This window comes from Grammomys surdaster, unplaced genomic scaffold, assembly GCF_004785775.1.
Source record: "Grammomys surdaster isolate TR1022 unplaced genomic scaffold, NIH_TR_1.0 233, whole genome shotgun sequence".
Lineage (NCBI taxonomy): Eukaryota > Metazoa > Chordata > Mammalia > Rodentia > Muridae > Grammomys > Grammomys surdaster.
The window spans coordinates 7,828,356-7,854,689 of NW_021604678.1; the positions used below are offsets into that span (position 1 = coordinate 7,828,356).

Here is a 26,334-nt window from a genome sequence, read left to right on the forward strand (position 1 = left end):
TTCTTTCTTTCTTTCTTTCTTTCTTTCTTTCTTTCTTTCTTTCTTTCCGTAGTGCCCTAGGTAGGCCATTCTCAAAACATCACATACTCATAGGTTCGTGCCTTTCTCAGTCTCATTAGAGAAACTTCTTCGTGTAGTGGATCTTGATCACCATGAAGACTCATCTAGTAAAGATGCAGAGAACCAGAGGTTGTGGAGTGCTCAGTACTATGTTGGGAATGGATATCATACCCTCTCCTCTCAAGGCTTGGGGATCATTGCAGAAAAGGGAGCAGGAGTGCAGAAGCCAGAGGTGGTGGGCGAGAACAAGGAGAGAGTGCCTGAACACAAGGCAGCTGCACATACGCATCCACAGCAGTTATGACAGCACGCACGAGACCTGTGTTAGCTCACACGAGGCAACATTCCAGCATAGAAAGGAAAAATAGACTTCTAGCTGAAGAGCTTGTGGCTCTTAGAAAGAGGGAGTCGGTTTTCTTATTTTATTTTATTTTATTTTATTTTATTTTATTTTATTTTATTTTATTTGGTTTTTCGTTTTTGGTTTTTGGTTTTTGGTTTTTTTGTTTTTTCATTTTTCGAGACAAGGTTTCTCTGTGTAGCCCTGGCTGTCCTGGAACTCACTCTGTAGACCAGGCTGGCCTTGAACTCAGAAATCCGCCTGCCTCTGCCTCCCAAGGGCTGGGATTAAAGGCGTGTGACAAAGAATCTGGCTCCATACTACATTGAGAACATTTGAGAACGTATGGCAGAACAAAATGGATTTGATGGCTATAAAATACAAAAACATCACAAAGTTGAGTGGTATGGAATGAGGGTGGGGTGGATCTGTTGGGGAAGGGGAGGTAAATGTGATCGAAATACCATGTATAAAATTCTCAAAGAATTAATACAAGCTATTTTAAACTATAAGCAAAACCTAAATAGATAACAATTGGATGCAGTGAGTTAAAAACAAAGGAAACGCATATTCATAGTAGTTTTGGGACTGCAGCAGTTGCCGGTGCACAGGGGAATCCCTGGGTTGATCCCTAACACTGGAAATAAGAAGGTATTCTAAAGAACTCACTTGCTCATGCTACTGTGCTCTTGGAGTTACTTGTGTCAAGTGCACGTGTATGGTGAAGATATTGTGTAAAATCATGCTTTCATCCTTTAGAGAAATAATGGTGGTAGGATGGAGTATTTACTAACCAAAGCCATCAATGCTATATGTAAGACTTCCAGCGGCTCTGAGAGCCAGGTGTTAACTGCAATGGCAAATTTAAAACAGACACTTGTTTTCAGCTCAGGTGTTTGTGCTTGATGTTAAAATAAAAACAAACTGTAACTAAACGTCATGGTCCCCAGGCATCATGAAGTCCCTGAGGACTAGGAAAAGCATAGAACCATTGCTGTTTCCACATGGCCAAGGGAGGAGAGAGACTATTCAGAACCGATACAAACAGAAACTTTGGGAGAGAGACTGTCTATCAGGGCCTCCGGCCAAGAAGGTGGGAAGGAATAGCAGGGGCTGACCACTTGAGGCTCCTCCCCATTCGGTGCCTCCACATGGCCAATCACAGCTGAAGAAGCCAGTACACAGGGTGCCTGTCAGTTTCCAGGATCTATTGGTACCAAGCATTGCTTTGCTTGTTTGTTTGTTGTTGTTTTTTATTTTTTTTAAACATTTCTCAGTGGGAGGTTTGAGGGCATATCTTAGATCTGGTTTTGAACGACTTTTGGAAATTGTTCCAGAGGCTGGACCCTAATAAACTTTTATCATGTGTTGACTAGTCCTAGAACCTGATTGCTTTAAACCAAAACAGACCTAGGGATGAAACTTCTGCCAGCCTTTGAAGAAAGGCTTGCAGCATGGTTCTGTTGGATTACGTTAACTAAGTGATGGGACTCTTTCAGCACAAGCATCCAATCAGGGTAATAGGAACCTGAGGCCAATAATAAGCTATTCACGGTCTGCTTTTTAAGGTTTTGAAATTCGGGTATTCATTTGAAATTTTAAAAGAAAATTATCAAGGGCATTTGCCTCAGAATTGTTACAGGATAAAGTAGTAGAAATTGTAATGGGGTCACGGTACTTAGTTGTTTGCCAGACATACTCAGTCATCATTTGACATTGTTCCTAGACTGTGACAAGGCTATTAACCCAGCACTATTCTGATGGGCTTTTGTCAGAACTCTCTCCTGCTCATTTGGGGAAAGTATCTATAAAAGACATTCATTCTGGTATCCTGCTATTAAGAAGAGACATACAAATCTCTATTGTGGACTTCTCATGATCTGTAAGACCCTCAATTTCATGTGGCTGAACATAGTAACATTGGCTAGATATTACTTCGTCACTTCGTTTTCAATTTTAAAATCCCCTATGAGACATTGTAAATTCTAAATAGAGATGAATATTCTGCCGTTCAAAAATTCCTAAATTTTATGGCCATAAAACTTCAAATCGCAGAAGCATTTTTTGTAGCAATCTTAAAAGTTTAGAAACTGCTTTTTGGAACTGTTCCCTCATGGGATCTAGAGAAATGCACTCTAAGGCTGAGCGCTGTCAGGTGCGGGGTAACAGTATGGGAGTGGAGCTTGAAGAGGATTTGAAGCTCACAGTACGGAATTTAGGGGCTTGGATATGGACAGCGTCTCTTCTCCAGCTTTTATGAAAGCATGCTGAGTTTTCAGCTCTTGCTGAGTTTGCAAATGTGCCAACAGAGCCATGCTGGGCACTGTCCTTGGCAGTGTTTCATATTATCAGAGGGTAAAGGCACACAAATGCACAGGCTTGCAGAATGCCAAAATTGCTTGGGCTCAGTCCTATTCTGTCTCGTCTTACTGTGTCCTTCACAAGCCAATAAACTCATTTGGAGATCTGATCATCTTCTGGGTGGCGTTTGAGACACTTAGCCATCCTTTGCTTGTGCAACAAAGAAGGACAGTGCCCTGCTCACACTGTATCAGGGATCTTGATGCCAACATACATCCTACTGTGCTTACATGGGAGCTACATTATTTATTTCTCTTTGTTCTGACCGAAAAAGCAAGGCTAGATCCAAGACTATGAATGTGTTCAGCGTCTGGCTCTTAGCAGAATTAGTATGTTTTAGATTCAATAGTAGTTTTGCTCTTTTTAAAAAAAGCCTCAGGTTTCGGAATGCTGTACCAGCTCAGTGCAGTGTCTATGCTTATGAGATGAATAATGAAAAAAAAAAAACAGAGTCAAGCAAACAAAGGACAAGCAGGCCGTCATTTATTATTGATACAAATTTATATAGTGGCATATGCTATTGGAGAAATCAGAAATTCATAACACACAAATTCATACTGGAAATACAAAAAAAAATCATTTGAGGGTCAAGAACACAGGTTGACAGCACCACAAATGTTTTCCTCAGTCTGAGCAGGGGACAACCAGGAATAACAAAAACCTACAGGAGACTGAGAACGCTTATTGTCAAGATTGTGCAAACACTTTCCCACACAGTTTCCCATCCAGCAATAGGAACCTGCAGGGGTTTTCCAATAAAGGGGCGGGCAAGGCAGAAAAATGGTACAATTACTTCTTTTAACCTTCACAGCCAGCACCTGGCGGCAAGGAGAAACCCTACTGAGGGTTTTTTCTGTTCTTTTCACCTGAAGGTAAGATCTAAAAGGTTAGTAAAAACACACACAAGGCATTAGTGGAGAAGTAAGAAACGCTGAAAGCAAAGCTTTCACTGAAATAGAATCCACATTAGTCATCAAATTATCCAATCCCAAAGATGAAGTACAACACGTAAATGAAAGGAACGATTTGACATCATCTCATCTCTACATCTCTTAACGCTTCCTGCATCCACAAGAGAAAGCTGGCTTCTAATCAAGTAGTGGCTGTAGGGGCAAGGCTAGGAGGCAGGGCTATTTCAGGGGCAGTTCTGTCATCAAGAATTCACCACGACCAGGTCCACACAGGCTCATGTCTTTCATTGCCCACCTTGTACATAAAGGATTCAGCCTCCCTTCCCACGCTAGGCTCTGCCGCCTCTTCACAAATATGTGTCCCACTGGGTATAAAGGAAGGTGCGTATGGAGCCCATTGAAAGTCCCCACTCTAATGTGTGAGCATCCTGGCAGGTGTGACCAGTAATGGGCCAATGGGAAGCTTCTCTACAGATGATTGGCTCCCTGTCTATGCTCTAGCCCCCGCGGTTGTCCTGGAGATTCAGGGTTGGGGGTTCATCAGCTTTGCTGCAGGAGCTGGGTATCGATTCCAGATTCTTGAAGCGATTTCAGAATTTCTGTCCTGAATTATGCAAGCTGGTCTGAAGTAGCACCTGACCAGCCAGGAATTTCTGGGCTCAACTAACCTCTCCTGTCCTGAACACACTGCATTACTCTCGAAATGTGAAATCGGCTTTCTCCCAAATCTCTTGTTCTGGAAGCCAATAGGCAGCTCATGCATTATCGCAACCATTTCTGTTCCTGATTCCTCAGAAACACCATCAGCCATACCCACCTAAAAGTGTGCTTTTTTTTCTCTCTCTTAGTGGAATTCAGAATCCAAGTACAACAGCGAGCATTTCTACACCCCCTGCAATACTGCCAGCATCCATCTCTCCTCCTCTTCCTCAATTTACTCCCTATCATTCACTCAGCATGGCGTCCATTCATTCACTCAACAAACATTTCTGGCATGCTTGTAATGTGCAAGGCACTACTGAAGAACGAAGAGCTGTGGCTCACGCAGGCTCTGCTCTCGAGCTCGGGGATCTGCAGAGTTGCCTATAAAATTTTCATGGTTCGTTCTTTCTAGATTTTAGTAGGAGTCTGGAATGTTCTCAAAGAGTTTGGGTCATTTCCATACAGATACTACACAACGCAGATGCTCTGTGATTGACTCACTGATAGAATGGATGTGCCATGAACCAGAACAGCATTTGCTTCTGGCTAATGGAATTGTGCCTTTGGTGAAAAACACAATGTGCACGCTTCAGGTTTTACCAATAAGGTAGAAACAGAAAGAAAACAAAAGCAAGTTGTGTGCATGCCACTCACAGAATATTCAAGTCGATATTTGAACACTATGCTATGTAAAAGCCACATGTATGTGGGTTGTCATGTGCTGACGTGGGAGAAGTTAAGTGCCTGAGCTACCAGAAAAGAACCCCCAGAGAGAAGTTCCCGGACTATCACACCAGGGACAGTGCCTCTGCTGTGTGACACACAGCAGACAGGCCCCATGTATATCAGTTAACTCTGGTTTCATTCCAACCTCCAGAAAATTCACTTACTCAAATGATTCACGTACGTTCCAAAAAACAGTAATAAAATAAAAAACCCCAAACACATAGGCTCCCACTGCATTGATGAACCACAGAAAGCCTGGGGAAGTGGGGCTGAATTTTGAAAGTATTTCTGGCATGCAGAGGCTGTGGTACTTTGAAGCACTCTTCATCACCCTGGCTGGAGTCCTACCCTTTAAGTACACATAGACAAGCACAGTCTAGAGCATGTTGAGATCCCCATTCAAAAAGGTCTCTAGAAAAGCCAAGTGTACTTAGAGGCCAGGCCACATAGGACAGTAAGTGGAAACAGTGCACAGATGTCTAAGTTGTGCTGATTAGAATTGTTAATGGAATCTGTGTGTCAGCATTCTGTATTCTGTGTCTAGAAGTCCAGAAAAGCCCACACAGAAGAAAGCTAGGGCAGAGGAAGAAACCAAAGGCTTTGTATGCTCAGATATCTGCTGCCCACGGAGCTCAGCTTTCTCGATTCAATCAGTGAAGCTTACTGTCTGGTGTCTGTCCTAATTCTGAAACACTTCTGTAGTCAGCCTTACAGAGTCACTCTGTGTGACTACTGGGGCTGTTACTGGGCCCTGTAGGCATAACCCTGCCCTGGCACTCTGGGTGAGGGGAGTGTCTCAGTGGTTCCACTTCATGAGGTAGCTCAGCTGTGACTTGGTGCATGCAATGTGTGCTGTCTGCCACTCAAAGCTAGTTTTCCCTTTTTTTTTAATTTGAAAGATTATAAAAATACCAGTATTTCTCCTTGTTTTATAAAAAGGATTTTAGAAAAATGAAAATACACCTCATACACCTCGAGTCTTCTCATTAAACTTCTGTCCCATCTTGTAAATTGTTGTGGACTCTGACCTCCAGATTCAGTTTTTTAACTTTAGCACCTTTGAACGTATAATACCCCTCACTGTCACTCAGTATGTTGACATTGTGCACAGTACAGTACTGTCTGTTGGCATTCTTCTCCAGCTTGTCTGCGTTTCTCTTGGCTACATCCACCTTGGTATTCAGGGGGTATTCCTCCAGAGTGTCCTCTGGAGGCTGTTTCTTCTTTTGCTTCTGGCATTTCCTAGTGATGAAACAGGCCACCAGAAACAGCAACAGAAGCAGCATGATAGCAGCCAGGGCACTGCCAATAGAGGCTCCGGTTTGTGACAGGGAAGCAGCTATAACGGGCTCCTGCATCTCCAGGTTCAGGGACTTCATGTTGGTGCCGTTCTTGACTTGGTCTCCTTCATTGTCATAGATGAGGGAGTCATCAAGAGACAACCAGCCACTGGGGTCCACCAGGTCCCTTGGGTGGCGCCTCAGAGATGCCATGAGAGAGCGCTGAACCCGAGGCCTTGGGATGCTGTCAGGCCCGATGATGTAGATCACCTGGAGATACCACTGGTGTCCTGCTTCCACCTGCAGGACAAGAGAGACAGAGACAAGACACAGGTTATCCAGAGGTCATTTCAGAAGAAAGGAAATGGAAAGACATCTGCTACAATAAGAGTTGACTGAGAAATGGTCTTAAAGTATTAACAATGGATGCTCTGGGTCCTAAGATACAGGGAACTGAATGAAGGGTTAGGGATTCTGTTTTATTTCCAGATTAAGATAATCTTAGGTATACACATTCTTTTCTGTTTCCTTACTCATGTGGAATAGCCTACTAATTTTTTTTCCTGGTCTCTTTAGCTAAATGAATACCTATGAGTTACCAGTCTTTATTAATAGCAGTGAAATAATACTGTTAGCTATCACATTTATTCTCTGTGCCCTTTAATGGCTCCTTATGCTAGCTTACTACTTACTGAGGAAGTACAGTTAAAATGGAGTCAGGCAACAAATTTTCACTAAACAATCCTAAGCATAATATACAGATTCCTGACAAGAATTTGCTGAACTTGAACACTTCCTGGATCACTCCCAAGAGGAGGACCATAGAGCTTTTGACTGCCTCCTCATCTGGCCGTCTGGGAATGCCTCACGACTTTGAAATAACTTCAAAAGATTAGTGATAGTCCTGAAACCCAAGGTCATGGATAGCTACTTGGAGATAGAATAATGCAAAATTTGACCTTGTTGTTTCATGTTTGTTGCTAGAACTTAGGGTATTTCCCCCTATCTGATGCTGATCAGTTGTCTCTCTAACTTGAGCATTGTACTTATGACTGTGTTTAGTGTTTTTCCAATGCCTGTAAAATCAGCTGGTTCAACAGACAGCCCCAAAGGTAGCATTTTAAAAGAACACAGGAAAAAAATCAGAGCAGCCCATGTACTAATGGACAATGACAGATGCTCAGATGCAAATCCAAGATGTTATCCTTGCTTTGGACTACTGAGGCTAGGGAACACTTGTGAGTGAATGATGCATTTAATAACATGCAAAAGGTCTCCCAGCAGAAGGTTATCAAAAGAAGCAGAGTCACCTTATAAAGGGAATCTACTTTGAGGGTAAATCCATCCACACCGGGCATGCTGCTGACCACCTGGAAATCCGGCAACTCGGAAGCAAAGTGGGCCTCAAAGGGCACATCGTGGAAGTACTTGTCAGTGACCTCTGGCTGGCTGCGGTCCTAGGATTAAAAAGAGCAGTAGACAAAACATTTGAAAGGTAATACTGCGAAGAGGGGGATGCTCTCCCCTCCTTCTGGGGGTTGTGTGAGGAGAATGTGTACTGAGCAAGGTTTCTCTCCAAGTCAGTGCTGCCTCCGGATACCACGAAGGGAGGATTCTGGAAGGTTCTGTCTAATCTGTTTCTCACAGACCACAGCTTACCTGTGTGTGTATGTGTGCACACGTGCACATGTGCACGTGTATGATATTTTGATGTTTTTAGTTATCCACAAAACCCTTAACACTAGTCTTAAGGTGGATGAATTCATTTTGCTGGTTCAAAGGTTGGACATATGCAGCTGACCACCGGTTCTCAAGCTACTTAGTCTTAAGGCTCTTTCCACAGTTAAAATCCAAACATCTCAAAGAACTTCTATTTATGTGATTTTCATCTGTCAACATTTACTAAGTTAATAGTTAAACCTGAACAATTCAATAAAGTGTCCCTGTATTAACTCATTTAAAATCTACAATGAAAAGTTCATTACATGCTGACCTAGATAAGATCATTTTTAGTGAAAAATACCCACATTTATCTCTTTCCCCTAAGAGATCTGGTTTTTTTTTTTTGAGATTCTGCTAAGTGCTTTTGTATTCAGTTAGTAGTTTTGTGCTAGTTTAAATTTTACATACTTAAAAGTATGCTATTTTAGCTGATATATGAAGAAAATCTAGCTTCAAACACAGATATACAGTTGGAACGTTTATAATTTAATATGAAAAATATAGTATAAAAGCTTTTAAAATATATTATATATTACTTTATATAAAATACAATTTTATTTCATAATATATTATTATAATAAAATAATATATTATTATATTGTATTAATAATATACTTAAATTAATATAATACTTATTATATATTATTTTTACATAAAATATAATATAAAAACTATATATTTATAACTTTTCTAGGTAATTGAGGAAATATGATATACATATACATATGTTTGTATATATACATATATACTATGCATATACATATATATTAGATAGATAGATAGACAGACAGACAGAGAGATAAATGATACAGTTGTGTGCTGTATGGACATGCTAGTGTGGGAGTGTGTACTTGTGTGTGGATTCCTAACATTGATTGATATTGGGTATGTTCCTCAATCACTTCTCCACTCTATTTTTGAGATGAGTTTTTCACCAAAACTGGAGCTCCTTGACGAGATGGCCAGTGAGTTACAGATATCCTCCTGTCTCTGTCCCCACTGTGCGGGTATTATAGGTACCCACTCTTTATGTTGGTTCTGAGGCTCAAACTCAGTCCCTTACACTTGAATGGCAAGCACTTTACTGACTGAGTTGTACTCTCTCCCTCCCCTGGATATTTTTCAAAACTTGGTGATATTTTCCTCCTCCTCCTCCTCCTCCTCCTCCTCCTCCTCACACACACACACACACACAGTTGAATGCTTGAGGAGAGGACCTGTGCCAGAAGAGGGCATTAGATTCCCTAGGGGTTGTGAGTGTCCTGATGTGGGTAATGGGAACCAAGCTGAGTCTTCTGCAAGAGTAATACATCCTCTTAACCACTGAGCCATCTCTCCAGCCCCCAAGGAAATGTGAAATCTGAATTCTGCTACTAAATTTTCTGGTGAGAATGTGTGTGTGAAAAGGCCAGGACACCATTGTATTAGGAGAGCAATTTTAACCATGTGGACTCTTGGAAGAAGTGTAAGTGCCACTCAGCGCCTTTGAACCAACTTGAAGAAACACTGGCTTAGAGTTTCCTCTTTCTGGAATATCAACAACAGCATACCTTGCCACCCACCATAGCCAGTAAACCGGAAATGTGGTAGGTAACTGACCAGAGAGAAAGAACAATAAAAACAAATATAGAGGAAAAAGAAACTGTTTTCATCAGGATTCACAGCCAAGACGGTGTCTCACTGGCTTCTCCCCAGCTTTAGCGTAAGGAAGAGCGTACCAGCAGCAGGAATCTGTGCTTCAGGTGTTTATTAGGCTGAATGCATCCATACTGTGGTCCTTCGTTGTAGATCGTCCCCGTAGGGTCAAAGAAAGGCACGTAGCCATCCTTGCCGGTACAAAGATAGACTTTCTCCAGCTGCAGTTTGTAAGCAGAATGAAGGTTTTGTTCTGGATTCCAAAGGACTCGGCCATAAAGGATCTGACCTGGAAAGATCGAAAGGTACCGGCTAGATTGGACTTAGAGGTTAAAGAGAAAGACATGTCAGAGGCAGAGAGGACTTAACACAGTTCCTCAGAGTGAAAAGCGCCTTTTCTGTGAGGAGCTCTGACTTCTCATGCCCCTGAAATACCCGTTTCATCATTTATTGCTCTTCTAATTGATTCACACTACTGAAGCATTTATGATATGGCAGCCACTCAGCTCTGCATGAGAGGTATGGGGGTGAGTGACACGCAGATGAGGGGACAGAAAGGAGAGCAAAGAGATTAGTAACATTACTGATAACATTTATCAAATTCAGCAGTTGCCACATACTATACTAAACTTTTCTCACACAGTAAAAGGCATGGGGTGCTTATAGCCTTCTAGCTGAGGAGACTGAGGCACTAGGTGGCTGAGTGAATTGTCAAAAGTCACCACAATTGCAAATGGTGAAGGTAGGATTGAGACTGGGGGTACTGTGCCTTGGCGAGTCTGACAGCATGTAGGAGACTGTATGTCACCTGCCATGACAGAGGAAAGGGCTTGGTGTTAAAGGGGTGCAGGGTTATCATAGAATCTACTTTGGGAGAGATGTAGAGGGGTTTGAGGAGAGGTGATCTTTGAGCTGTCTCCTGAAACATGAGCAAGCATTTATCAGAATATTTTGGGGAGGGAGACAGGACAGAATACTCTAGGCAAAACAAAGTCCATGTAAAAGTGCTAAGCACTGGGTTAGTGTGAATTCTAGTGTGGAAACTTTCTTTTAAGGTATCTCATATGGTCTCAAGTTCCTTATAATTTTTTTATTTAATTCTTATTCACCTTATTTAATTCTTCCAAGAGCCCAAATACAGGCCTGTTATTGTTCCCTTAAGTAACTTATGCCAGAGAGGTTCACAGTAATAGAACTATAGCTGAGAGCCAATAGGGGTAATACTGAAAGCTCTCCAGGGAATTCAGAGGTAACTTACCCAACTCAGACACCGTGTTCTGATGCCAACAAGAACTGCATTAGAAATGCCAGTTCTCTTATCACCCACACCAGTGCTTTCCCATGGTGCAACACTGCCAGTCACCAGAGTACTGGGACTGTAATGTCATTTATAAACTGAAGGAAGAATGTGGGTCTTTTCCTTACTTCTACCTTGCCTGCCCTGAAATGGAGGCCTGGGAGATGTTTCCTGAAGAGCTAGCTGACTGAGGTATGGGTAAAGATATGCATCCAGCCCCGGGACTCGTGTAGAGTCCCTCACTATCCAGGCAGAGCCACGGACAGGAGCCAGAGGAAGCAACTCACCTTTGGAAAAGGCACCTTTGTAATCCATCTCTGCCAGTGACATATCAGACGTGTTGGGATCCATCAAGAATACCTTCTCGTTATTGCAGAGCTGAAACTCAGTATTGAGCGAATACACAACCGGCACAGGCCTGTTGGTCTGCTGGAATGCAATGGGTATCAGGAACCTAGATGCAGGGGGATGAGAGCCACTTTAGGGCAGGGTCAACCTCCCATGGGCATTTGAGTTGTCCTTCAAACCTGGCCTTCTTGGCAGTGCAGGAAGCTTTGCTGTGGGTGCTGACCATTTACTGAAGAGGATAATCTGCTCCTTTATTCATTTTTAATTTTTGAGACGGGGTCTCATGTAGTTGAGGACACTTTTGATATTTCCCTCTTTCATTTCAGGTGCTAGGATAATAGGCATGCACTCCACCACCCCACCACACTCAATTTCTACAGTGCTGAGATTGCTTCCAACACTCTGCCAACTGAACCATATGCCTAGCCTAGCCTAGGCGCATCAGGATAATTTAGTCCTTAGAACTCTTTGGTACCATTTGTGCTTTTTTGCCCTCAAAGTCTCTCTCTCTCTCTCTCTCTCTCTCTCTCTCTCTCTCTCTCTCTCTCGCTCTCTCTCTCTGATATGTATAGTGTGAATGCATGCATGTGTGGGGCATGTGTCTATGTATCCACATGTAGAGGCCAGAGGTTGATGTTAGTTGCTTTCCAACTCTCTGTTGTATAAAAAATATATTGTATGAAAAAAAAGATTAATTAAAGAAAAGATAAAGGGGTGATAGAAGAAAGACTCAGTATCGACTACTCTGGTGCACACATGCACAGGTGCATACATGAATATGTGCATACACACACATACACATATATACACACAAATAACAATTAAAACCAGGGAGAGCCTGAAAACACGGAAAGCCATTAGAAAGCGACATGACGAACCATCATAAAACTAACCAGGGAGTCTAAGAAAAAGCATCCTGTTAGAGGGCTGCTTGGGTAGGCAGAAAGGAGATCTTATGTAGAGAGAACACTGTCAATGTCTGGACAGGCCCCGTCAGTGGACACAGTGATGCATGCCTTTAACCAGGACTTGGGAGGCTGAAAGCATGAAGACTGGATTCATGTCCAGCCTGGGCTATATAGGAAGGTCAAGCCCAGCCTGGGCCACCTAGCAAGACTCCTCAAAAACAAAGCAAAAGAACACCATACCCCAATAAAATAAATAAATAATAAAAGCAAAACCCCCAAAGAATTAGAAATATTCTGTTTCTTAAGGCTGGGGCTAAATACACATTTGTCACATATAAATTTCCTGGAATAGCTAAAGGATTGCATAGCTAAACTTCTTTTAGTGAAGAATAAAATTTCTTAGCATGTTCTAACAGATTACATACCTATGTCCTTTGTGATTCTCCTGGTCACTATCTCTCCTCTATTCGGCTAATGTGGATACTTTGAAGCATTATTCCAGCCATCAATTATGGTGCTTAACATCCAGACAGATAAACCATCTAAATCTTTACCTCTCTGTGCCTTGATTCCCTCACCTTCCATGGGCTTTGTTCCTAACAGCAGCCATATGCTTTCCTATTGCTACTATGGACAAGCACCCCAGATTTCATTTTCAAACACCTCCCTCGCCTCCTTCTGCATTTTCAGCATCTCCCATCTCTTATCACACCATTAATTCTTCAACCATTCAACCATTAATATCTTCACCATTAATTCTTCAACCCATAGCAGGCGTTTCCTGAACTCTCTTCCCAGAGCATCAAGGACCTGGGACACTTTTACACAGTCATAGTATACAGAGGTGTCCACACATCACCTGGGAAAACAGCCTGCCAACTTCTAAATTTCAATACACACCCACCATAGGATCCAGCTGTCTTACTCCTAGGTATTTACAGAAGAAAACACAAAACGTGTTCACATAAGGCCTGCACATACATATTCAAGGCAGATTTATTTAAAAATAGTTGCAAGTTGGAAAGAACCCAACTGCCCATCAAATGATAAACCGATAAATTGCTATTTCCATGCCATGTAATACAGCTCAGCAATAATAGAAAGAAACTACTTATACAGTAATGCAGAAAATCAAATAAGTTTGCCAAGTGAGATGATCCAAAGAAAAATAACTGAGATTATATGATAACACTTATGTAAAGTTCTAGAGAATTCAATCTCCTGGTGACAGACAGCAGATGAAGGGATACCCAGAGAAGGGGAGAGATGGAGGTGTGAGGAGGCTTTTGGAGGAACTGGCTGTTTATTGTCTTGATTGCAGTGATATTTCACAAGTACGCACATATGCACATATGTCAATATGAACTAAATACATATCATATGCTCGAATCTGTAGTTTGCTTATCATCAATAATGCAGCCATTTAAAGATGACTCAGCCTGCTTGTGCTCTGCTGTGCTTACGGCCCTCTGCTTACTTCCTCTGCTCCCTCAGACCTCAGTATTCCTCTCATTTCTGACCAATGTTGATTCAGTCAGATGCCTACCTTGTCAGGCATCGTCACCCAGTTTACCAGTTTTCACTTCTTTAGAGTCTATAGGCTCTGCCTGCCTTCCTTGTTTAGTGGATGAACTGTCTTGGATCCAAGCTAATGTCAGCCCTTCCCTTGTGTTCTCTGACTGTCCCTTTACCACTGTCTCCCTTCTACTGCAGTGTGCAAACACTTGGAACTATTTTCTACCCTAAAACACAACCCAATAAAAGCTCTGAAAAAGTATGGCCTCTCATCTGTTATCAGTCAGTGTAGCACTTCTCTGACATCCCTTTTAGAAAAGCTCTTTATTCCTATTGTTCCTGCTGGCTTACCTCTCTTGAATGCACCTCCTCCCTCCAGGTTAGCAGACTGGCACACCAGTCTGTGTGCCAACGGCTCTGGCACTACTGAATCTAACATCCAGTTTCCAATCTTCCAACGTGAAAGTAACATTTCAAGTAGTTTTCTCTTAATGACAATTCTGTCTTTAGCATCTTCTCTCAATTTTTTCTAGGTCATTTGTTCGGTCCTCAGACAGGTGGCACTAAACTATAAGGTACCTGAGATCTGGGTAGCTTTTAACTCACTGTTGTAATATAGTTTTATAGCCTCAGTGTTCAGACCAGGGCAAAGCACTTGATAAAACCTGAATGAAGGAATAAGGCTCAGTGTGGTCTCAGGCCTGAGATAGGTACAAGCCTGTTCCGTTAAATTTTAATGGGATTTTATTACGTATTTTAGTGTTTACTTGCATTATGTCAGTGCACTATAAATGTGCCTGGTACACATGGAGTCCAAAAGAGGGTGTTGCACACCCCATAACTGGGATTATGATGGCTATTAGCTGCCATGATGGTGCTGGGAATTGAACCTGGATCCCCTGGAAAAGTAGCCAGTACTCTTAACTGCTGAGCCATCTCACTAGCCCCATATCTTTGATTCTTATTCTTCTCCATAGTTCATGTCTATAAATTTGAGTTGGTGGGTGATGGATCCCCTCCTCCCAGGAGATACAGAACTAAGTTTCTACGAACATCTGGTCACAACATTTCACCAATAGACCAACACAACCTTATTTTATGCGTGTGCCTATTTAAAGATCCCTTTGTTTAGTAGACACTGTTGATTCATTAACATGAGGTTCATAGGCAACATCACAATAATTCATGCATGCCTGAATGGGGCTTATCTAATACTCCTCAGGGCACATAATAGCCCTTCTGTGCTTAGAAATGATAAAAAAAAAAAAAACACTTTAATACTATGCTTAGGAGTCATCTAAAATAGCAAAGCCACCAAAAAGATGCACACAACTGAAAACATACAGCAGTAAATAGACCATGAAGGATCACTGTGCTCAGAGAGCTGACATGGGAAAGCAGAAGACTGCCTTGTTCAGCTTTAGCTGGGGCTAAATGTTGGGTGTCTCAACATTTTTAGACATTGGTGAATGACTATGGAAGCATGATGGGTATTTCTTTCAGGATTACAAAACATTTTAGTCAGCAGAATTCTTAAACAAAGAAATGGAAGTAGTGAAGATCACCTATATTGGCCTACCTTTCTGGGGCATGTGCAGTGCAGGCCAAAGACTTCTCTCCTGGGTCCACCCATGGCTGTGTGGGCTGCACGGTACAAGGGATCAGGTAGATGGTGTACTCCCCTGAGTAGTCCTTCCTAGAAACAGGCAGAGCAGACTGTAGTCAAGGTAATACCTGATGATGACTTAGCCTCAGATAGACAGGACTGCATTAAGCAGGGCTCAGGTGGGATTTATGCATTGACAACTCTGTAAGCAACACTTTGAGGAACTCATCTCTGATTATTCTAACATTCAGAGTATTATCCCCAAGGTGTTAAATCTTTTTGTTTTTCATTTACTTAAGTCCTTTCTATGAGGAAAGCTGAAAAAAAAAAAAAAGCCCAGTGCTAATAAAAATCCGAGGTTCAGGTGACGACAAAGAGAGTTAAGGAAACTTGCTAATTTGCTTAGTATTTCTTGTTGACTGACAACTTGTTAACATATTCTTAAATGCAAGAGCTTCTGTCTGTTAAAATGTAACCATGTCAGGCTATGTTGCAGAAAAGGAGGCAAACACCATGGAGACAGCATCTCTCCTGAGCAGAATGGACGCAGAGTCCTAGGGACATCCACCTCCACTTCGCTAGCTCTTTATTTTTAGGCTACCCTTCTCAGACTTGATCGCTTAATTCCCTTTCAAAATTGAAGAACACTAGAAATTCTCATGGGGGTGGGGGCTCAATGTGCTTATGACGAGATGCAAAATTCTCCAGAAGTCTCTGTGCCCATCATTGACATGCTACTAGGTAGCAACCCCAGCCCTGGCAGGTTAAATGAAAGGAAGAAGAACATTCAGCAACTTCTGGAAGAATCTTTAAGTGTCTGTGTTTCAAGCCCTTGAAATAAGTTGAAAACTTTTCAGGTCAGGCTCCAGAAGATTCCATCATGGTATGTACCTGTTGTAAGAGCTCGTGGCTCGCCAGAGTTGATGCGGAGAGTCAAATGTCTGAGCACTCCACAAGAGCTGCAGGTCAAACTGAATTCCTCCTAGGTGGTCTGGAGTCAGTATGAAAGACTTCACATCTGGGAGAGTGTGGTGCTCCATCACAAACTGTCCTGTTGCAGAGGGAAACCATCTTGGTTTGTGAGTTTACTGTGTTTGCTTAAGGACCTGATTATTCTTTTTCCAGTAAAAAATTAAGGGCATGTATACCCTTTAGAATATAATCTTCAATCTTCAATGGTTGAGACACTGTAGCATCTTATACCAGCCCACCACCCTACTTATAATGGACATTATGGTCATATAATATATGTGTAAACATGTAGAAATGTGCTGAGATCATATACAATCCTGTGGATATTTATAGGACAATGAACACTGAATATACCCAGACTTCAATCTCAACAGATACATTTTAGGGTCTCAGTGTTTTATAAATAGAAATACAATGTTGGATATTATCAGATTTAGATCTATTCCAGTCTTTGGTGTAAAGGCACAAGTGTGGATGTCCCTAGAAAGGTAAAGGTTACTTATCATCATTCAGGGATCAGTGTGAGTGTTTAAGGTGGATAAGTTGATGGACTATTCTGGATGGAAATAAACTAGTGAGATAATACATACAAAATGTAATGTGGAGTTTGGTTGGGTCTACTTTACTTTATGTGTATAGATATACAGTAAATATAAAGAAACATAAAGCAAGTAGGAAAAGCATTTATGACATAAAGGGCAATTTATACAAAAACTATTATTTTGCATTGCGTTTGCTGAATGTGAAATGGTATTGTGTTTTCTTTGTTCTTAGACGATGTCTGTTGAAGTGTTTGAGGTAATGTACATAAAGATGGCAATTTGTTTTCAAATCAGTGACCTAAAAGAGTATGTCTGTGTTCACATATGGATAGTAAAATATTAGCACTCTTGACTTTATTTTTCATTGTTCTAATATTTCAACTTCTCTGAATGTTCAAATTATTTCTTAAAAGTGACTTAGGAAAAAATGCATTGAAACTACCTCTAAATTTGGCATGAGTCTTGAACTCAATGACGAGACGGCCATCCTCTCTAATGTAGATTCTTATTATCTGAAGTCTTGCAGAGAGCACACTGTCTGTCTGGATCCCTGGACAAGCAACACAGAAAATGTCAAAGTCAGGGTATGAAGAGCTTCTTTTGGACAGTCACCACCCTAGACTCTGTCTCAGGGGCGTCTCTAAGGAGATTCAAGCATTTAGGTGAGTGTGATTTAGTTATATATTCACATGAGCATGATTACAGACATGAATGACAATTTGAACAGTACAGGAGCTCTTAACTGTGGTTTTCTATTTTTTGATAAGTCTACTGTCTTTACTTTATCTATGTGGATACCACTTGCCCCAGAAGCAGAAAATGTCCCATTTCAGAAAATAATGGCTCTAAAACTTTCAGCACTTCCGCTCCTCTCTACTGTATTTTCCTTTACTTTTAGGATCTAACAGGGTCCTAAGTCTTGAGATATACATTTTATTCTCAAACCAATGGAGATGACAGGGAACCTTCTAGAAAGTCAGCTGTGTGGACTTGACATACAACGAGTAGAGGCAGTTATAGGCATGATGCCTACTGGGTTCAGAATGATCTAAAATAAAATGAAATCAATGGAGGAGAAAAACAAAAGTTAAGCAAAGAGCAACAGATATGACCCAAAGGTTTGGCTCAGGGAAAAGAATGTTGAGCTATTTTCCCACAGGGAATATGAAACAGGATAGTCTGAGTTCAAGCCATTTAAGGGAAAAAAGGGTGTACTTTTCAATTACTAGATTTGAAGCCTGTCAAAAGAATGTTCATGAAGCTCTTTGGGATTACTCCTTCAGATGAAGGGTGTTACTCTAGGAAAGGGAGGGGCGAGCAGAGGAGAAATGGAATTAACGGGAAGTGGGCCTGGGGTCGTGTTGGGGTACAGGACATTGGAAGTGAGAAAAACAAACAAAAGAACAACAGATCAGGATACTTTTTGGATCCCAGGTAACCCATGCCCCTTTTTTCCTAAAAGACCACAGAAATATAGTTGCTGTTAGAGTTCACTGCTTATCATGATGGAATGTGAGGTAGTATAGTTAAGACATCTGAGGGCATACCTGTTCTCCAGAGAACTGTGTCATAGAAGAAGGAGAATTCCATCTCAGTGTGGTGCTCTAAGGAGGCCCAGCCCCTGGGGGCTGTCACATAGATGTAGGACACGTAGAGAGGCACGTGAACCGTCAGGAAAGACTGAGCGGAATCCCTCACCTGCCAACAGAACAATGTGCGAGAAACAGGCTCACATCTTCCCTGGGAGGCTAGGGCAGAAGGCCATCACCTCTTGGTTCAGTTTTTATCCACCGCCTTGGTCACTGGATCATATAATAATTCCTAGTCTACACCTGCAGCTGGTCTTTGAAACATAAAGAGGGTACAAGGTAGCCAGGACACCCCTTCAGAAGAGGTGACCTTCAAAAAGCTTTTCTGAGGAGGTGACCTAAAAGAGTAAGGAGCATTTTTCCCCCCAGTCTTCAGTTTCTAGAGACATTCCCTGAAAATGTAAAGTCTCACATACTGAGGGATCGGCTTGCTGGCTTCTATGTCAGCACTACCTCGATTTGCTGAGAGTTTGCCAGAGAACCAAAGCCTGTCGGAAATGCTGATCAATGGTGACTGGAAAAGCACCAAAGTCTGGTCCTCTGAAACGGATACATGCTTGACTCAGGATGTCTTGGTGAGCATCATATTCATGCTCCAGGAACAAAGGCCAGGGCCTTGGACATCCCATCTAGGAAGCTCACCCGAACTTGGGGCTTCGGGTGATGCAGCAGTTTACTGGCGCAGCCAGTACTTTGGGGAAATGTTTTAAAAGAGAACAGATCACACAACCAAGAGAATACTATTTTCTAAGGGGGTTCCTCTTATAGTTGTTAATTTGGTGCACTGAAATAGATTTTATTGAGCCATGAACAAAAACAGGATAGAAAAATAATCGTATGCTAGAAGCTGCCTTTACAGCGAACTATGCTCATGTATGGACAGGAGAAGTTATTAACTAAACTTCATATTTTTGTCTATACATATGTTTCTTTTTTTCTAACAAAAAGCTAAGTTAGTAAGTTTAGAGAAATTTTATTTTGTTATTGGCAATTTTTATGGGATATTGAAGGATGTATTTTTCCCTTCTTTGCTTCTCATTATTTTTCTTTGGCCCAGATGATGTTATTTGCTAATCTTTAAGAACATTTTCTGACAAATATCTTATGCATTCTTGCTGTGTGCTATGCTGAGAGCGTGAGTCACAGTTTAATATGAATCCAGGGAGATTACCTCATTAATGTCCACTGGTATTGCTTGAGAAATGCTGAAGGAGAGCCTACTTCTAGTTTCTCTGGTTGTTTTTATTTTCAATTACATATCAGCATATTCAATTATTTTTAAAGAAACAGACAATACTGAAATATTTCGAGTATTTATAATTTCTGTCTTAAATTTCAAAAATGGACAGAAGAAATCCTTGTCTGTGGGACTTTTAAATGACTATTATGAATAGAAATATCCAGATCTGTAATGGAAGAAAAATCATGGAGAGCAGAGAATATTAATTTTCAAGGAGACGAACAATCAGGTTTGTGGCAGAAACTGTAAGGCAGAAACTGTAAGACCGTAGGCAGAAACTGTAAGGCAGAAACTGTAAGACCGTAGGCAGAAACAGAAAGCACCAGCTGCCTTGAAGCTTTCTCCAGTAGGGGGCAGTGCTGCACACAAAACCAGAGGGACTGGGACACACTTTTGAATTAGAGACTCCTCAATTGATTAAAATCCTTCCACAGATTCTCATTTAGTGAGGCTAAACTTGTTTTGAAATGAAAACCAAATAGCTAACAAGTTTTGGCTCCCACTGAGATACAGACTCAAAAGTGGAATGGAGCTTGAGAATTAATTTTCTCATGAGACAGCCTAATCTCTCTGGTACTCTTGTAGAATTCCTCTTCTGAGCCTTTGGAGTCTTCCTAGAAACACTTCTGTCATCAGGAATGTTTAATGTGTAAACATGCACACACACATACATGCCTATCCACAGATCTGTTTTCGCAGGGGTTGTAAGTTTGGAATAAGCACAGGATCAGAATGTTTGAAACAATAGTGGTGCTTTGGAATCCAGAGTTGTCTTCTGAGAGATGTACCACCTGCTATGCTGATTCACTCCAAGTGGGGAAGAGAATATCTTCATGGAAAGAATCCCACTAGCAAATGTTCCCCATTTTCCGAAGCATACACAGCGAAAAGAATCACACACCCATCTAAAGAAGCAGATACTAGATTTGTGTACAGATGATTTGCTACAATATTTTTTTTTACATAGTAACTTGATTTAGAAGACCCCAGGGCTCTTTAAACCACAATACAGCCAAGGGCCTTGATAAGGAACTTAAAGAGAAAATTCCCTTACCTGGCTAAATACAACAGTCGGGTATTTAGCTGACAGAGGCACTTCTAGAGCAGAGTTGGCATGGCATCCAGGCACAATATCCCAGAGAACTCACCTGGAAGTCAGCAGTCACAGAGCCCCCACACACGTCAATCAGCTCTGTCATGTCATAGTATGCATCAAAGGTCCACACGCAGCTCTTCAGGTTCAGGTGTCTGTACAGCTGGATGGTTTTGGGCTCCCGTACATTTGGGTCAAACTGGAAGGGACGGTCATAGCCAGGGCCCAGAGCAGTACTGTGGAAACCAGCATCATCCAGGAACCCTGCCTCTGCAGGGGAGGGAGGAAACAACGAACAGTGACTTGGTCTGAGGATGCCAGGAGCTGTGTAAAGGGGAGCCCATTGGGCTGACCATCTGAGACCTTGGCTGGATCTCCCTTGGACTCCCAGTGTACAGTAAGGTCAGGAGGAGAGCTTAGGAAGAACTGAGCTACCTTTTGGGAGCTGAGATCATGGCTCAGCAGGCAAAATGTGCCTCATTTTGAGGGTCTGTGGTAGATATGCTCCAACACTTGCATTATGTTATTTGGTATGTAAGATGCTAAGGGTCCCTCCCCCCAGTTGGTTCTGATTGGTAAGTAAAGCTGTTGGCAGCCAATAGCTGGGCAGGGAGACAGAGGCAGGTCTTTAGGATTCTCAGGCAAGAGGACCAATGGAGAAAGAAGAATCACCATGCTGGGAAAGGGATTAAGATACAGGTTTGAGAGCTTCAGAAGAAAGAGCATACCAATCATGAAAGAGCTGGGGAAGAGTAGTCCCAGTGCGCCCCACCACCGCTGCCGCCACCACCACCACCACCACCACCACCACCACCACCACCACCACCAATTGGGTCTAGGGTAGCAAAGATGGAATATAGATTTTAGTAAGTAATAACTCAGGAGTATTGGAGGGGAGGTGTTAGCAAAGTTGAAGTTTTGGAGTGGCCCATTCATTGAGCTGTTTAAGGCATATTAAAATAGAAGGTGGTGTGTGTGTGTGTGTGTGTGTGTGTGTGTGTGTGTGTGTGTGTCTGTGTCTGTGTGTCTTTCATTCAGGAACTCAGAACATTAGGGCAGGTATCCAGGAATGTGTACAGCTGCTGCCGGGGGAATTAGAGCAGATTAATCAACTTCTGAACACAAGGCCTGATTAGGGGTCCCCAGCACTCATGGGGAAAAGCTAGGTATGGAGGCATGTATATATGGTCCAGTGTTGAAGCACAGAGACACATTCATCCTGGAAACTCACTGGTCAGCCAGAAAGCTCCAGGCTTAAAAAGAGGATTCTATCTCAAAAAGTAAGTTTGAGAATGACTGAGGAAGACATCTGTAATTGAACTTTGGCCTACATATAGGTACATACATACATATGTAGATGAACATGTGCACAAGATACTCCCCACACACATACCCAGAGAGAAGGAAAGGAAGGGGAGGAGGAAGGGGGGGAGGGAAGAAAGGGGTTAAATGGGGCACTGCCCCTTTAAGAAACTCAGGTACCCAGGAGAAAGGGTGAACAGCCGGTACAGTGCCATGGATGAATAAATCAGACTTTCCAAGGGTGTCTATGCATCCTGTGGCTCACCACTGGTCCTGATGAAATTGCCGTGCTATATAGATCGCTCACATATGAAAAACTATTTTTAAGGCCAATTTGAATCACAGTTTTATGAAAAGCCATCAAACCAACATCTAACTTCCTTTTCTTCCTCCCTCCAATGGTTTCTGAACTCTTGAGGTGTGTGGGGGGAACATCGTAATTAGTAGATAGCTTACTAATGATGTCTGACTAAACTTCACCTGGTACAGGTCAAAATTACTAGATCAAATCCTGTGACTTGTCCTAGATTACAGAAGACAGCTGAATGCTGGTACATTTTTAGGACATTTGAGATATAATAAAAATTTTCACATCTTTAGTTGTGTACGTGCATGCACTTGCATGTGTGTGCATGTGCGTGTGTGTTCATGCATGTGTGTGTGTCTAAGACCATCACATGGAGGTCAGAGGATGAACTGTGGGAGTCAGTTCTCTCCTTCCACCACATTGGCCCTGGGGACCAAACTCAGGTCATCATGCTTTGACGCAAGCGCCCAAACCCTCTGAGCATCTAGCTGGTTCCAGAATATAATTTTTATAGTCCTAAAAGTAGCCATCATGTTTAAAAGAGATAGAGAGGCAGGGAGAGACAGCACTGAGCTGTCTGTTGTCTGGGGTTAAATGGGGAACTGCCCCTTTAAGAATGTCACCTGCCCTTAGTCCCACCAAGAGTGGGATCTCACTTGACCAGTGATGAATTTAAACATTATTTAAGCAGGGAGAGATAGAGATTTTCAGTTTTTAATCATACCTTTTTTTTTATTGCCTACATATGTGTGCCAATTAAACTTTCATATGTAGTTCAATGGCTTAAGAACAATTTGTGCTCCACTAACTAACTCTACTGCACAAAGACCACCACTACCAAAAATGATACTTAATGAATATGAAAGAGCAGATAAATGCATTTTTGCTTCAAAACCACTGTTGAATGATTCATCAGCAGAAAAGTGGTAGGGAGATGCAGGGGGATGATAAGCACTGCATGCACACTTGCCAAAGTAAATGGAAACGGACAGGACTTTTTGTGGTGTGAAATGTCTGCGGTGATGAACACAGATGCACAGCCTTTAGCTGTTGGCTACTTCATGTCCTCATCTGCTGCTGATGCCCAGACGAGGTCAAGCTCTTGCTGAGACAAGTCCATCCAGTGATAAGGGGAGGAGGAGGGGGAGAAGAAAGGGGTAGAAGGAGGGGGAAAAGGAAGGGGGAGAAGGAAGGGGGAGAAGGAAGGGGGAGGGGGAGGGGGAGGGAGGCTTCTCTTCAGCATTGCTAGGCTGCAGTGCTCTTGGGCATTTTACTCTGCACCTTCTTGTTCTAAAGATGTTGCTATCGTGGGAGCAATCACAAAACTAAGAATGGTCTCCATAGGTGGGGAAGTCACTAATTTTTACCATGAAGGCATTTTAGATGTAACATCACGTTGAATACTCCCAATCTGACTAGTGGAAACAGTTGTTCTCACATTCCACACAAGAACACAGTGGCTGAGTGAGGTCAAGCTCTTTTTGTTAAGGTCTATACCAGTGGTTCTCAACCTGTGGGTCAAATGACCCTTTCATAGGGGGTCACCTAAGAACATTAGAAATATCATATATTTACATTAAAGTTCACAACAGTGGTAAAATCAGAGTTACGAAGTAGCAATGAAGTAATTTTATGATTGGAGTCACCACAACATGAGGAACTGCCTTAAAGGGCTGCAGCATTAGGACAGTGAAGAACCACCGGTCTACAGCTAATGGCTCAGAACAGACTCTGAGTCTAAGTTCACTGTATTTGAAAGTCCCTCGTTTTCCTGTTGACTTCAGTTATGCTCTCTCTGTGTGGATGCTCTTGAAGAAGGAAAAATTCATATGGAGCTGAGGACTGGAAACCATGAAAAGTCTAACCCTCCCCACCGAGCCCCACCTCCAAAGCGGTTACACGGAGGGAGGCGGACTCACCTGAGAGGCCTCGCAGGTCCCGGGCAGTGACTAGGTTGGAGCAGACATGCTGGTGTCTGTAGATGGACTCTGACAACAGGAAGTGCAGGTTGTGTAGGGGCATGGTCGAGATCAGGGGCAGCATTCCGTCCTGGTGAGGGATCTGCACGGAGATGTGGATTCTGGGCGAGAGACAGACGAGGGTTCAGCTGCACTGGATGGGCAGGGGCTGCCGCCTGAGCACATTCCTGTCACTAATTTGTCTTTGCCGGTGAGTTATAGCAATCTTTTCCTTCCCTTGAAGCTTTCCAGGTAGGATTTATATCAGAACATGACAGGGTAGACACACATGGAGGGTCCTTTCACTCCTAATGGACCCTCAATACTCCATGGCAATCAGGAAGTATAGAATTTTTCTCCCTATACAAGAAATCGTAGCATCATACTCGAAAATTAAAGCTTCATTTGCTCTGAATGGCAGATTTGTCTCTTTGGGAGCTAAGGCTTAGTGATCAATGCAGCGGCTGCCCCCCATCTGTCTCCATGCACACTGAGGGCTGACATGGTTATATGTTTCTTTGTGTGTATGTGTCATGTTTGTTGTGCATATGCATGTTTGCATGTGTGTGAGTGCACATGCACATGTGCCTTCATGTGCCCTTGAGGAAGCTGGAAGCTGATGTCAGGGTCATCCTGGAGCTCACTCCATTTGAAGGCAGGGACTCTTGCTGAGCCTGATTGCTCACTGAATCTAGCAGTCTTGGCTAGCCTGGTTGCCCTGGTGAGCCAGTCTTTGTCTGAGTGCTGGGATTACAAGTGGCTTCAACAACCCCTTAGTTTTTACCACAGATTCTAAGGATCTGAACTCTCGTCCTCACACTTGTGTGCTGAGTGTGTTAGCCACTGAGCCACTTCCCCAGCCTGTTTATATGCTTTTAAACATTTATTTTTAATAATACAACAATGAAAAAATGGCTGAATTCTTAAAATTTCAGGTCAGTTTCTTCATCCAGCCATCAGATCCTACTAACCACCGTGTCTCTCTCAATCTAAAAATAGCCATCTCTTGCGTCTCTCCTCTCAAGTTCCCCCGGCACCTTGCGTTCCATTCTGACCATCCTCATACAGCAGTGACCTTTCCCAGTCTCATTCCTCAGCCCTGGGCAGCCTTTGTCCCAGGCTGTCTGTAACTTATTTATACTGGCTGCTATTTCTTGTATGTTTAGAGACTGCTTATCTCTCCTCCCTACTCTGAGGACAAGGACCATTTCCTTCATTGCTTTTGTCCCTGCAGTGCATGTAGAATACAACTCAAAATAAAATATGAACTTAATAAATATCGGCTCAAGTCTGGGACGCAAGCAGAGCTGTACTTATGGGCTGCATTTGTTTTCATTGCACAAGTTTAAATTTTCGCAAAGCTTACTGAGAGTGGGCGCTGGGTTCCTAAAGCTTGTCTGTAAGCTCATTTGCCCCCCAGGGAAATCCAGACTCGGGGTGTAAAGAGCATGGCTCTTTACCTAGGAAAGGGTCAGTGCTGCCCTGTTCCTCTGTTACTGCTGCTTAACAAAAATAAACTGTATTCTTTCAGACCGAGGAGAGATTTGCATATGCTTGGACCTGCTCAGATTTTCACAAAGGTAAAGGCTTGAATTCTATGAAGCTTAATGAATATGTATGACATGGGGGGAAATTTCTTCTGCTATGCAAAAGAAAATGAAATTAAAATCACAGTGGCAGAGGAAAAAATAAGTCCAGTGACTTGTAGTTATGACTGTTATTACTCATTAGCTCAGCAGCTATTCAGCAAGTGTGTCATGAGGACTAGAACCCCTGAAGTAGATGGAGGAGATACAAAATCGACAGTCCTGATCCCTTCCCTTAAGGTTTTTACCATCTACCACACCGCATGGTTACCCAGAATGATAACTTGCTGTGGCACAGATGGGCATCAGAGGAACCTCTAAGTCAAGGCGGAGG

At 42.4% G+C, this 26,334-nt stretch overlaps 1 protein-coding gene across 1 annotated transcript in view; it reads right to left on the reverse strand.

Annotated features, from left to right (window-relative positions):
• Positions 1-3,213: 3,213 nt before the first annotated feature.
• Positions 3,214-26,334, reverse strand: part of Fras1 (Fraser extracellular matrix complex subunit 1) — a gene marked incomplete at its 5' end in the record, with an annotated part of 247,779 nt that continues 224,658 nt past the window's right edge. The window contains 10 exons of the mRNA XM_028773698.1: positions 3,214-6,680; positions 7,691-7,837; positions 9,821-10,026; positions 11,322-11,488; positions 15,385-15,501; positions 16,303-16,462; positions 17,368-17,475; positions 18,473-18,623; positions 20,903-21,117; positions 24,376-24,536. Coding sequence (XP_028629531.1) covers positions 6,087-6,680; positions 7,691-7,837; positions 9,821-10,026; positions 11,322-11,488; positions 15,385-15,501; positions 16,303-16,462; positions 17,368-17,475; positions 18,473-18,623; positions 20,903-21,117; positions 24,376-24,536 — 2,026 coding nt within the window. The remainder of the gene's footprint in view (positions 6,681-7,690; positions 7,838-9,820; positions 10,027-11,321; positions 11,489-15,384; positions 15,502-16,302; positions 16,463-17,367; positions 17,476-18,472; positions 18,624-20,902; positions 21,118-24,375; positions 24,537-26,334) is intronic.